At 40.8% G+C, this 12,318-nt stretch overlaps 1 protein-coding gene across 4 annotated transcripts in view; it reads left to right on the forward strand.

Moving 5' to 3' along the window:
• Positions 1–12,318, forward strand: part of DCL2 (dicer-like 2) — a 538,569-nt gene that overhangs the window by 80,668 nt on the left and 445,583 nt on the right. For all 4 annotated transcript variants that reach the window (XM_089402947.1, XM_089402946.1, XM_089402944.1 and 1 more), the window contains exon 4: positions 5,978–6,112. In XM_089402947.1, the coding sequence (XP_089259073.1) occupies positions 5,978–6,112 (135 nt within the window). The remainder of the gene's footprint in view (positions 1–5,977; positions 6,113–12,318) is intronic.

Genomic DNA, 12,318 nt, shown 5'->3' on the forward strand with positions numbered 1-12,318 from the left:
AGGAAGGGAAAATCAGTTATGGGTTGAGACCACGATGCAGAGGCATCCATGTCAGGGGACTCACACAGATTTTTAGAAGATTGCACAAGAGAAAGAGATTTTGATTTCTTTATGTTAGCTTCCACGCTGGGAGACGAAGTGGTGTGTATGACTAGTGCTGCATCATCAAAAGTATGGTATATAGACAGTGGAGCCTCGTGGCATATGACGGGAATCAAGGAGTGTTTCTCAGAATATCAAGAAGAGAAGATGGACTTTCAGATCACCATGGGGAACAAGGCAAAGTGTACTCTAGTAGGGAAGGGTACCATAGTCTTTCAGACAGAATCAGGAGAACGGTTCCGTGCTACAAATGTGCTGCATGTAGCAGGATTGGGGATGAACATACTTTCCATGTCACAACTACAAGGCAAGGGCTATGACGTCTACTTCATCAAGGAGAAGGTATACGTCAAACACCCGAGCTGGAAGAAGAAAGTGCAGATCAGGATCAAAAGTAATTGGTTGTATAGGTTACAATTAGAATCACCAATGGCACTAATAGGCAGTGATGGAGACAAGCACTTGAACGAACTATGGCACAGAAGAATGGGTCACTTGCACCATGGAGCTCTGAGAATTCTCAAGAGCACTGTAACAGGAGTTCCGGATCTGAGTACGGAACGAGATGATGTATGCAGGGGATGTGCTCTAGGAAAGTATGCCAAGGTAGCATGTCGTAGGAGCAAACATAGGGCCAAGAGTGTACTAGGATTGATACACTCAGATATCTGCGGACCTATGTCTGTCAAATCTCTCAGTGGTGCCGAGTATTTCCTTACCTTCATTGATGACCACTCAAGGAAAACTTGGATTTATTTTCTGAAAACCAAGGATGAGGTTTTCTGTTGATTCAAGGAGTTCAAGGCTCTGGTGGAGAATTTGACTGGGAAGAAAATAAAAGTTTTGCGCTCAGATAATGGTGGAGAATATGTCGATAAGGACTTCACTGATTTTTGCGCTAAGGAGGGCATTAGAAGAGAGTGGACAACTCCCTACAATTCGGAGTAGAATGGGGTAGCAGAAAGAAAGAACAGGACTATTGTAGAAGCAGCTAGGGCCATGATGTATGATTAGGATATGCCAAAATTCCTGTGGGCGGAAGCATGCAACACAATAGTTTATGTTCAGAACATGACTCCTCATCAGGCATCGGGCAAGATTACTCCAGAGAAAGTCTTCACAGGGAAGACACCTGAAGTCAGTCATTTCAGAATATTTGGGAGTTTAGCATATTGCTGCATACCCGAAGAAAAGAGGAAGAAGCTGGATCAGATTGCAGAAAAGGGATATCTGGGGGATGTAGCGAGAACGCTAAGGCATACAGAATCTATCTTCTAGGGAGTAGGAAGGTAGTAGTACGACGAGATGTAAAGTTCATGGAGGACAGGGCTTTCAAAAGATCTCGCGAGATGCCTTTCGAGGAGCACTTGAAAGAGGAGCCGTTGGTTAAGCCTCTTCAACCAACAGAAGTAAAGAAATCTTCCTTAGAACAGGAAGATTCTCAGGTTGAGGAGGAGGAGCAAACAAAAGCACTTGCTGGCAGAGGATGAACTAGTAGTGAACTTCGTCAGATTTTGTGAGATGCAGAGGACTTCATCGGTGCGCCAAGAAACAATAAGGGGGAGCAAAAACAGCCAGAAAGATATCAGGCATTAGTAGCTCGGGATGGAGAGCCTGCTAGTTTCAAAGAGGCAGCTCAACATCAGGTTTGGCTAGATGCGATGGTAGAGGAATTCAACTCCATAATGGTAAAGGATGTCTGGGAGGTGGTGCCAAGGCCTCAAGACAGATCAATGGTAGGTTCAAGATGGATCTACAAGATCAAATACGCTATAGATGACAGTGTTGATAAATACAAGGCCAGGTTTGTGGCTAAGGGGTATGCTAAAAAAGAAGGGATTGACTATGAGGAGACCTTTGCCCTGGGAGCCAGGTATACATCTATTAGGACTGTGATATCTTTTGCAGCGCAGATGGGATGGGAGATCCATCAAATGGATGTCAAGACGACATTTCTGAACGGGGTAATAGAAGAGGAGGTATACATTGAACAACCAGAGGGCTTTGAAACTCATGAGAAGAAGTCTCATGTATGCAGATTGAAGAAAGCCTTGTATGGGTTGAAACAGGCACCTAGAGCATGGTATGGTTGAATAGATGGCTACTCGCAGAAGATGGGATTTGTCAAGAGCGACGCGGATCCGAATCACTACTATCTAGTTGTAGAGAACGAGTCGCTAATCTGATCTCTTTTTGACAGGATCATCCATACTCATTGGGGACTGCAAGAATAATCTAGCCACAAAATTCAATATGACGGATTTGGGACGAATGCACTACTTCCTAGTGTTGGAAGTTTGGCAGCAGAAGGGAGAAAATTTCCTTGGGACAAGAATCCTGAAAAGATTCGGGATGGAAGACTGTAGACCTATGGCTATGTCAATGATCACCAACTGTAAGAAGATTGATGCATCAGAAGACAAGGATGTCGATCCCACCCTATACAGGCAGCTCATAGGGTTCGTGATGTATCTAGTCAATACCAGGCCAGACATTTGCTACATTTTAAACACCCTCAGTCAGTTCATGGTGGAACCAAAGAGGGCACATTGGGCAGCAGCCAAACACGTTCTCTGGTATTTACAGGGAACAGTTGATTATGGGCTCTTGTACACTAAAGGTAAGGATATCAGTTTGAGTGGATTTACTTATGCAACTTGGGCAGGAAGTTCAGTGGATTGGAAAAGTACATTGGGGTACTGTTTCAACATTAGATCAGGAATGACCTCCTGGTGCAGTAGGAAACAAAAGTTCGTGGATCTGAGCTCATCTGAGGCATAATATATGGCAACAAGCACAACTTTGTGTGAGGCCATATGGATTAGAAAACTGCTGGTGAACCTATTCAGAAAGAATATGGAGGTGACGAGGATCATGTGCGACAATCAGAGTTGCATCAAGCTCTCTGAGAATCCAGTGTTTCATGATAGGTCGAAGCATATTGATATCCAGTGTCACTTTGTTAGAGACTGTGTCCAACGAGGAGCTATACAGTTGAGCTACACTCCTACAGGAGAACAGGTGGCAGACATCCTCACCAAGGCCCTTGGAAGGACAAAGTTTGACTACTTCAGGGAAAAGATGGGGATGGTGAAGAACTTGTTTCAGAAGTAGAAATGGGAGTGATAGCAGCACGGATGCAGAGGGAGTTGCAGTGCGGATGCAGTGTTGGGAGAAAGGACCAGCAACAACATAAATGCAGAGGGAGTTGTCGTACAGATGCAACAGTGGCAGTGACAGAGCCATGGGAAACCGTGCAGGATGCAGTAGTGTAGAGGATGATGGGCAACAGGCCTAGCATCAACACAGGGACTGATGCCGGATGATCAGGGTGATGCTTAGTGAGGAGTGTTGCTAGAGCATAGTCCTCGCTAAGAGGGAGTGTTGATTTGAGGTAGCATTGGATGTGCTCTAGCCACGAAAATTGGTGGAGAGGCTAAGGCACATGAGATTTCCAATACCTAGGAAGGGTTTGGGCAGATTCTAAACAATTTGGGAGATATTAAAATAATTAATATTTTTAATGAAGTCCCTAAGTCTAAACTTAGGGAAAATAAAATATTAATGTGAATTAATATAAAACTGTGTTAGAATGGTCCAAAAGTCATGGATCAAGCCAGATCTAATCTTAGCCGTTGATTAGGGACTTAATCTCGGCTGTTGATTTGTCAACGAGAAAAGTATAAGAGGAGGCTTGAGGGTCACTTGGAGAACGCACTGAGGGAGACCAATCAGTTTAATTTCTGGAGCGGGGTTAGCTGAGAAATTGAACCAGTGGTCTGGTGAGCAGTCAGGAGGCAGCAAGTACGGAACAGAGAGACGAGATCAACCACTAGAGATCAGCGCTGAGGCAGGAGAGGCAGACGCAGGGCATTTCAGGTAGACGCAGAGGCAGCAGGAGACTGCGCAGTCATTAACTGGGCCTGCGTGGGTGACGCAGAGAGGCCCAGGGCTGATGCAGTCAAGCAGGGGCTGATGCAGAGGGTTTGAGAGCCACGCAGAGGTTAGTTGGGTTGACGCTGGGATTGGAAGAATGCTGGAGTTTTTTTTTCTCTGTGGGTAAGCCAGTTTGGCACCCTGTTGTACTGAAGAATTGCTGAATAATAAAAACCTCCCTTGCTGCACCAGTTTTCCCACATTGGGTTTTTCCGGGGACTGTTGTCCAAAATAACTGTGTCAATGTGTTGATTCTTGTGCATATGTTTGTTTCTGTATTACGGTGTGATATCTGCAGCAGTATTTATTTTAATGTTTATTGAAGTAATTTCATAAATAACTTATTGTGGACTAAGTAGGAAAAATAAGTTAGTTGCTGCAGTGATAGAATTTTCACATGACCAACGAAAGTCGCCATCGCTTCAAAGATGAGCACCAAATAAACGTAGAGATTGCTGGAAGCAAGAGCTCCATGCTCTGAACAACTCACCCGTTAGCCCCATGGGTATGATCAAAAGGGGTAGCCCAACTGCCGTTGAACATAACAACATTTCCATCTGTGAAGTGGCTGGATTCATTTTAAATATTTCCTCCTGTAAATTCCCAAGGAAAGAATCCATTATCAGAGCTCCAGATACCATTATCACTCCCAAAACATTGAAATTCGGGGATGTTTGAGCATCTGCAAGCATGAAAATGATTAAACCGACTACGGGAAGTACAATAGAAACATATTCATGCACAGGATACTTCCGCCTCAGCCCAGGTATAAAAGCTCCCATCACCATCACTAGTATATTCGAAAGTTCTTTGAAGGGTTGTACATTTAACGGAGCTTAAGCTTTGGGTTGATTGTGAATGAACCACCTTGGTGGTTTACGGAGCGCTTTTAGATTGTTCCAAATGTTATATTAAATATTGTACAAAGCGTGCGAAAGGAGCAACTATGGGAGATATTTTGGTAATATCTATAGGAAGAGAATAGTTGAGACAAAGCTTGTAGGGTACTGTCTACGACGTTTTAAAAAAAAAGCTTCAAACATCCATCCAAAGTATGGCAAGCAGGTTCGAATGTCTGTGACCTGTGCATTGACACATATTCCTATGCGTTGGTGTTTCATTCATATAGTTGAACAATCATTCATTGTCATATGCTAGTGTTGTCATATGCTTCTCACTTGTCATGACGGGGATAGAAGAAGAAAGGCTTCTCAAGAACACCTCTGATGCTATAAAAGTTAACAGACACATGCATTATTTGGGCACTTCAGTACTGCAACTTTTTTTCATAAATAATGATTACATAACTCTATCCTATATCTGTTATTGTAATTAGAATGCACGACCTTCTACACATAGCCTTCATAAATAATTGTATATGTAATTTTGCTTGGAATATTCTACCATTTATGTAAGTTTTCTTAAAAGAACTTTAGATAGCATGTCTTACATTTAAAGGTGAGCCACTTTTTAGTGAATATACGCTACAACTGTCTTTGACTCACTAGTCTTTGGTCACCTAATTACTTAATTACTTGTTTATAAGCATTTCTTGGGTAGTCATATATTTATATATATAGATATAGTCTTGCGAAATTGCTAATTGAATGACTACATTTAAATCCATTGTTTGATTAGATGTCTCCGTGTTTATAACTTATTTGATACATAATTTCATTTTAACATTTTGTCTAATGTGATAAAACTGATTTTGTACAGGTTTTTGTGATGACTCCCTCTGATTACTTAATTACTTCTTCATAAGCATTTCTTGTGTAGTCTAGCATATTTTTTTTTTTTTTTCATATTCTGAAATTGTTAATTGAATGCCTATGTTTAAATCCATTGTTTGATTAGATATCTCCATGTTTATAATTTATTTGATAAATAATTGCATTTTAACATTTTGTCTAATGTGGTACTTATTGATTTTGTATAGGTGTTTGTGATGACTCCACAAATTTTGTTAGACAATTTGAGGCATTGCTTCTTCACATTGGATACGATTAGACTTCTAATATTTGACGAGTGTCACCATGCTCGCAAAAAGCATCCTTATGCTCTGATCATGCATGTAAGAATATTCTACTGCAATTTAAAAACATTTATGGTGATAGGATTCTAGTGTTAGTTGAATGAACACTTAATCAAATTCAATAGTAAAAACTAGAATAAATTACTTTATTTACTTTGCTTATTATATATTATTTCAGAAGATAATGATAAGATGACTACTTTAGATATGTTGATATTTCTTGTCTCACATCTTAGGCTATGTGAGTTTGATTTTAATTGGGTTAGTATCTATTGTTTTCTTCAAGGGAGGTCTAATTTAGGATATTTTTGTACTTTATTTCACATTGGTTGAAGTCATTTATGTAGCTTTGGTGTTTCCTTTTCATTTACTATTTCTAGAACATTCTTGTGAGTAAGTTTTCAACTTCTTCCTATTTATCGATCATCTTTCCTCCCCTATGTTCCAACATTCAAACCACTCTTCGCATTATAGTTTCTATTAGCATAAAATCTAGCGGCCTAGTCCCTCACTAGGCACTCTAGGTCAAAGGCAACAATGAGATCAGACAACACTGTCAACTTAGTGGCTATTCCTTTGTTGTTTTGTGGATGGATATTGTCCCCACATGGGAGGCTTCTCCAATAGTTCTTAGAGATTAAGTAACCCAAAGGTTTCTAGGCTAAATATCCTCTAGAAACCAACTAATTGGAAACCCCATAAATATATTCAATAAGATAGGGCCCCGAGTGAAAATAAGGTGTTCAGTTCAAAGCAGTGTTTTTAAACCCGGCTGGCTTGGAATCGACTCGGCCGAGTTGGTCTGAGTCGGTCAAAAAAAATTTGACCTGGCCATGGAATCGGTTCGGTCGGCCGAGTTAATACCGAGCCGGACGAGTTGTTACACAACTCGACTGACTCGGTATTAACCCGGCCGGCTCGACCGAGTCCATATCAACCCGACCGGGTTACATACAGCGGCCAGTGAACCCAAAAAAAGGCTTTTTTTATTTTTTATTTTATTTTTGGGGACTCCTTGGGCTTCCCTGTCTGACTCTGATCCCTAGTATTGATATGCTATTCATGGTAATGTTAAATTCTTAAAGTAAAAGTGACATTCTCCTTAATCTTCATTTTCATCCTTTTACTTAAATTTTTAACATTACCATGAAATGACTCTGGATGTTTGAGAGTGGTTTTGGCCTCATTGGATTTCATATGGAGAAAGTAGAATTTTAGATTTCATTCTAAATCCAATAGACTTATCGGTTTTTCAGGATTTCAAGATTGGGGGATTGCAATGTTTCCATTGAATTTTGTCATGTATTAGGGTATGGAACTCGTATTTAATCAAGAGCACCAATCCCTCTATGTACCTTGATGTTAGTGACATTGGTTGTCGAACTCCTTTGGGATTCGCTCCCAAACCGGGAGCTTCTGAAAATGTCGCTCCCGCTCCCCGCTTTCGCTCCCGCTCCCAAGTAACACTGAGCTAGATGATGTTGGCAACTCTAGCAGTAGCTAGTAGTACTGGTCACAGACTTTTGTTGTAGAGCCCATTTCTAGCCTCCTTGGTTATGTGTTTTTGTTTTGATCTCTATATCATAATCGTGTGTGTATTGGACAGTGCACTGGGTGCCATTTTGATATAATGGATATTTTCATGAGCCTACTTTGATCATATGTTGTCTTCTATCTATATTTTAATGCCGTGTGTTTGGAAACATGAATGAAAATCTTTAAAATTATGTGTTTTTATAAAAAATAAATGTTTAATGTATTTTTTACAACAATCGAGTCATTGAAATCGAGTCGGTGTCGGAGTCGACCCTCGACCGAGTCAGAGTCGGAGTTGGAGTTTTAAAACATTGTTTCAAAGAACCTATGGTTAAGTCTAGAGGGCTGAGATAAGCCTTGGAGATGCAAATAGATTCCAAACACATATTACCATTAATTATACAATTACTGCTATAAATCAGGGTTTAAGATAAACACATTTTACAACATGCAAAATTTATGACAACGAAAACAAAATTAGCCTATAAGTGATGATAAACAATAAAATATCGAAGGTTATTAAATAGGTAAAAAATAAATGGGTCAAAACAATTTTTTCAATGGTTGTGTTGCCGCAAAATCTAACAAGCTTTGTGGAGGGGCACCCCACAAGGCAATCACTAGACTAAGTTGTTAGAAAATGTAAAATGACAGCTTATTATACTTATTTTCCTTAACCTTGGTACTTGCTTGTGAATCTTAGTTATCTTCTTTATGTTCTTTAGTTATATCTTTTCATCAAACAATATCAAGAAATAACAACAACAAAAGAGGACACAGATATAGGGTCTTAGCCAGGGAAAAACCCCTCTAAGGGGAAAACCCAAAAACTCTTGTGTTCTTAGAATCTATGTCAAATGAGATATAAAGACCCAATCCCTAGACCAAGTCCTTCTCCCAGTACCAAGTCAACCTTGCCCCGAGTCCTTTCTAGAATTTGCACAAAAATGCTTCACACTGTAACTTCGATTTTCCAGCTACAATATTGCTACTCGACCTGCAACTTCGGCCTTGCAGCTCCGGAAGAAACCCTAATACGACCTCCTTCTGGGATATTCCAAGAGCAAGGCAACTCTTCCTTAGGTCAACAAGGTCTAGATAGAGTTTCCTTCCTCATAGTTACAAGATTTGGCACTTCGTTCTACTACAACCCTGTCCTGCAATTTTGGCCTCTTCCTATAACCTAGAAACCCTAGATTTTCGCACGTGTGAGAAAGAGCCCAAAAACCAAGAAAAATTCATCCTTCTTCCTTCTTGTTGACCTTCACTCTCCTTGTTGCAACTACCCAGCTATAGATCGAACTCTTTCTTGAAGATCGAACTTGTGAGTGAGTGCATTACCAAAAGAAGCCAAACTGCTCTTTATATAGCCTTCTCAAGGGGTCGAAAGCTACTTGATGATCCCAAGGCCCATTTGTACTCTTTGGAGATTCTAGGACTTTTTAGACTAAAACATAAATCTTTTTACAATTACAAATTGCCCGGAAGGGTTTGATGAACATGATGTTGACTTTTTTGACTCATGACAATAAATTCTAATACCTAACAAACCCTAGAAGCACGAAGAACATGCTTTTACCTAAAGGAACATCAATAATGAGAATGAAACCCATGCTTTAATAATAATAATTTTTCTTTTCTTTTTCTTGTTTGTTACATAGGATACATATTGAAATGAGTACAACAATTATGGAGATCGAAATTAGTTACATTTCTCAAAACTCCCTTTGAACTAGGGACGTATTCATAATTGTACAACCAACACAACATCATATCTCTAATTGAAAAGTTCTCAAGAAGAGTCAGATTGATAAGCCATACTGTAAGCATTATCATTATGACCAACACTGTCCCTGAGGCCTAATTGGACAAGCTCTTCTTTTTCCAAGAGCATTATGCTCGGAGGATTTATGTGTGATGCCGCACTACCTCTCTAAGGTACATACCCCATCCACTATGTCCTTTTAGGACTATTCTTATCTTGGATCTCCATACTTGAGTCCTCAAAGGATATCGGTCCTCTTCAACCACTCTTCTCTTGGATTCCTATGCTATCCTCAAAGAGTGTCGGTCCCTTTCCTTTATCCTCAAGGAAACCACATATGCTTATCCAATCCCCTGTCATTCTCCCCTCATCCCCTGAAGAGGAGAATGCACATGTGATATCAAATATCACTTCCTCTCAAACCAAGAGGATATCCCTATTCTCCGTTAATCTTGAGAATAAAACCTTGCTCATTATTCGAGGAGACTCCTTTACTCCCTCTTAAATCGAGAGGAGATTCCAAACTTCTTTTCAATGATGGAAGTCAATACCACAAGCCTTATAACTTGTCTTCATCAGAGTATCAACTACTAGTTCTTCATAGCTACATGGATCCCTCTTTCCTTTGCATCTCTTGCATCGAGCCTGCTTCTTTTCGAGGTATCATGGAACCATCTCCACTCTTCATTCTTGTGACAGGATCCAGGTCATCTCCCTTGCTCATCACTTTCCATCTTTGACATGAAGGCATTGTATTGAACCTTCCCAAACTTCTTGATCATGGTTTTCTTTATGAAATTGATCTTCTTAACCTTTAGGTTATTTTCTCACAGTGCTACCTTCCAAGATGAACACATCTTAACTTCATAGTTGCCAGGTGCCAGATATTGAGCTTCCCTCAATACTTTTCATCCATACAGTTGACCTTGCCTCAATTGTCATCATGTATTCCTACAACATTCTACTAGGTAGCAAAATAATATGTTAACCAGATAACCAAACCAAAATGAAATAGACTTACCTCACCATGGTGACCTTCTCATTCCATCAACATCCTCATCGACCATCTCCACTTGAATTTTCCTTCTTGCATCAGAGTGCCCAAGGATCGAACTTGATTAGCAAGTTACAACTTTTCTTTCAGAAATTGTACTAGATGTTAATCAATATCAAATACGGACGCAGCCTGCTGATCTGGCTTCCCCCCCTTGTCCTTCTTTCGAAGAGGACATTGAGAGTTGTAGAGACCAAGCTCACGACATCTGAAGCACTTGATCTTCGAAATGCCCTTCTTCCTCCTGCGCTACTCTTGCTACCCCTGTGATGCGAGGTCTGCATTCTCCTCTTCTTTTACTTGCTTTGTCCCACTGCTACTGCTGCTACCAATAATGGTACTCTTCACTAGATCTCGCCTCATCTTCTTTTGTTGCAGATCCAACCCACATACGCTCCCAATCTGGCAGTGTTTCTTTGCCCAGGATACTCTGGACGAAAACTTACCATTCTTCAGAAATGCTATTCAGAGCTAACTGCACAAACTATGTAGGCTGGGGTGCTGACCCTACTGAAGACAGCTGGTCCCGTACATCTTGAAGCCTGGTAAGGAAGGGGTCTACACACTCCCTTTCTGCATCCTCGTGCATCTTAGCTTCTCCTCAAGAGACATCTTTTACTGCTCGGAAGATCCTTCGTACAACGTGACTAGTGCTTCCCACATCTTCCGTGCAATATCTTTTCCAGCTATGTGAGATACCACGTGATCTCAAACCCCATCGAGAATCAACCTCTTAGCCTTTGCCATCTCCTTGTATTTCTGAAGCGGATTTGCATCGACGGGTATAGCTACCACACTATCGATATAAGTTTTGAGATCACGTTCATCTAGAAGGCAGGAAATTCTAGCCTTCTAGATCACATAGTTGGAGGCTCCCTCCAACCAATCTTGATCTCTCAACCCAGCTGATGCCATCTCTACAAAAATCGAACTCCTCTTCTCCTCTGCGCAACTGCTGCCCAACTATTTGCACTCCCTTCTGGAGTGAGAAATCCCACACACATCTACTGTTGCTCTGCTAGGAAAATTCGAACTTCTTGGATAGAAGTCCTCTGAGGAAAGAATTCCCTCAATGTGTGCTCTTCTTTTCTTCTGAAGCTATTTCACCAGCAACTGCTGCAAAATCACTGCGTCCCAGTTGAAGATCTGCTCTGTGTGGAAACTGCTGCGCTGCTCTCTTTGCCTCTGCGAATCTTCAATTCGGAAAATTTACTCTCTGTCGACTCACTCAGAGAAGTAATTTCCCACGAAAATTAGCCTTCCTGGCCAATGGATTGCACAACCTCACTGGGGTTTCAAAATGCTGCCTACGCAGTGTTTTCGAACTCCCTCTTCCACCTGCAACTGAGCTCTTTTCTCCTTCACCTGCGCTCTGATACAATGTGAAAAATTGGTGACTTGATTCCCTACTGCAGCAACTGATTAAATTTCTCCTACTTGTTAATTTCAGAATCAAGTTATTTACAGTGTTACACAATAAACATCGAAATAAAATCTACTGCAACTTTCACAACATAAAATACTGTGGAAACAAAATACTGCACAGGAGAAAAATAAACACACACAAATACACCATTATTTTTGGACAAATGTCCCTGGAAAAACCCAATGTGGGAAAACCGGTGTAGCAGCTGAAGGTTTTAATTATTATGCAGTAGTTTCTGAGTACAAATCTTTAGATGCCCAAACTGGAAATTTGATACAAAGAATAAACTGGCAAAGAGGTAGTGAGAAATATTCTCACACTGTCACTGGTGATCCGGCTCTGATCCAAGCTCTGGATGGCTAGCCCCACGCTACCTTTGCCCAGTCTCTGCATAGTCACTGCGCTGTCATTGCGTCACAACTTCTAGGAGCCACGTCATCCTTCTAGTTGATCGATTTTCTTAT

The sequence above is a fragment of the Pinus tabuliformis genome, chromosome 2_1 (genome assembly GCF_031772625.1).
Source record: "Pinus tabuliformis cultivar Carrire ecotype Pingquan chromosome 2_1, CPIR1, whole genome shotgun sequence".
NCBI lineage: Eukaryota > Viridiplantae > Streptophyta > Pinopsida > Pinales > Pinaceae > Pinus > Pinus tabuliformis.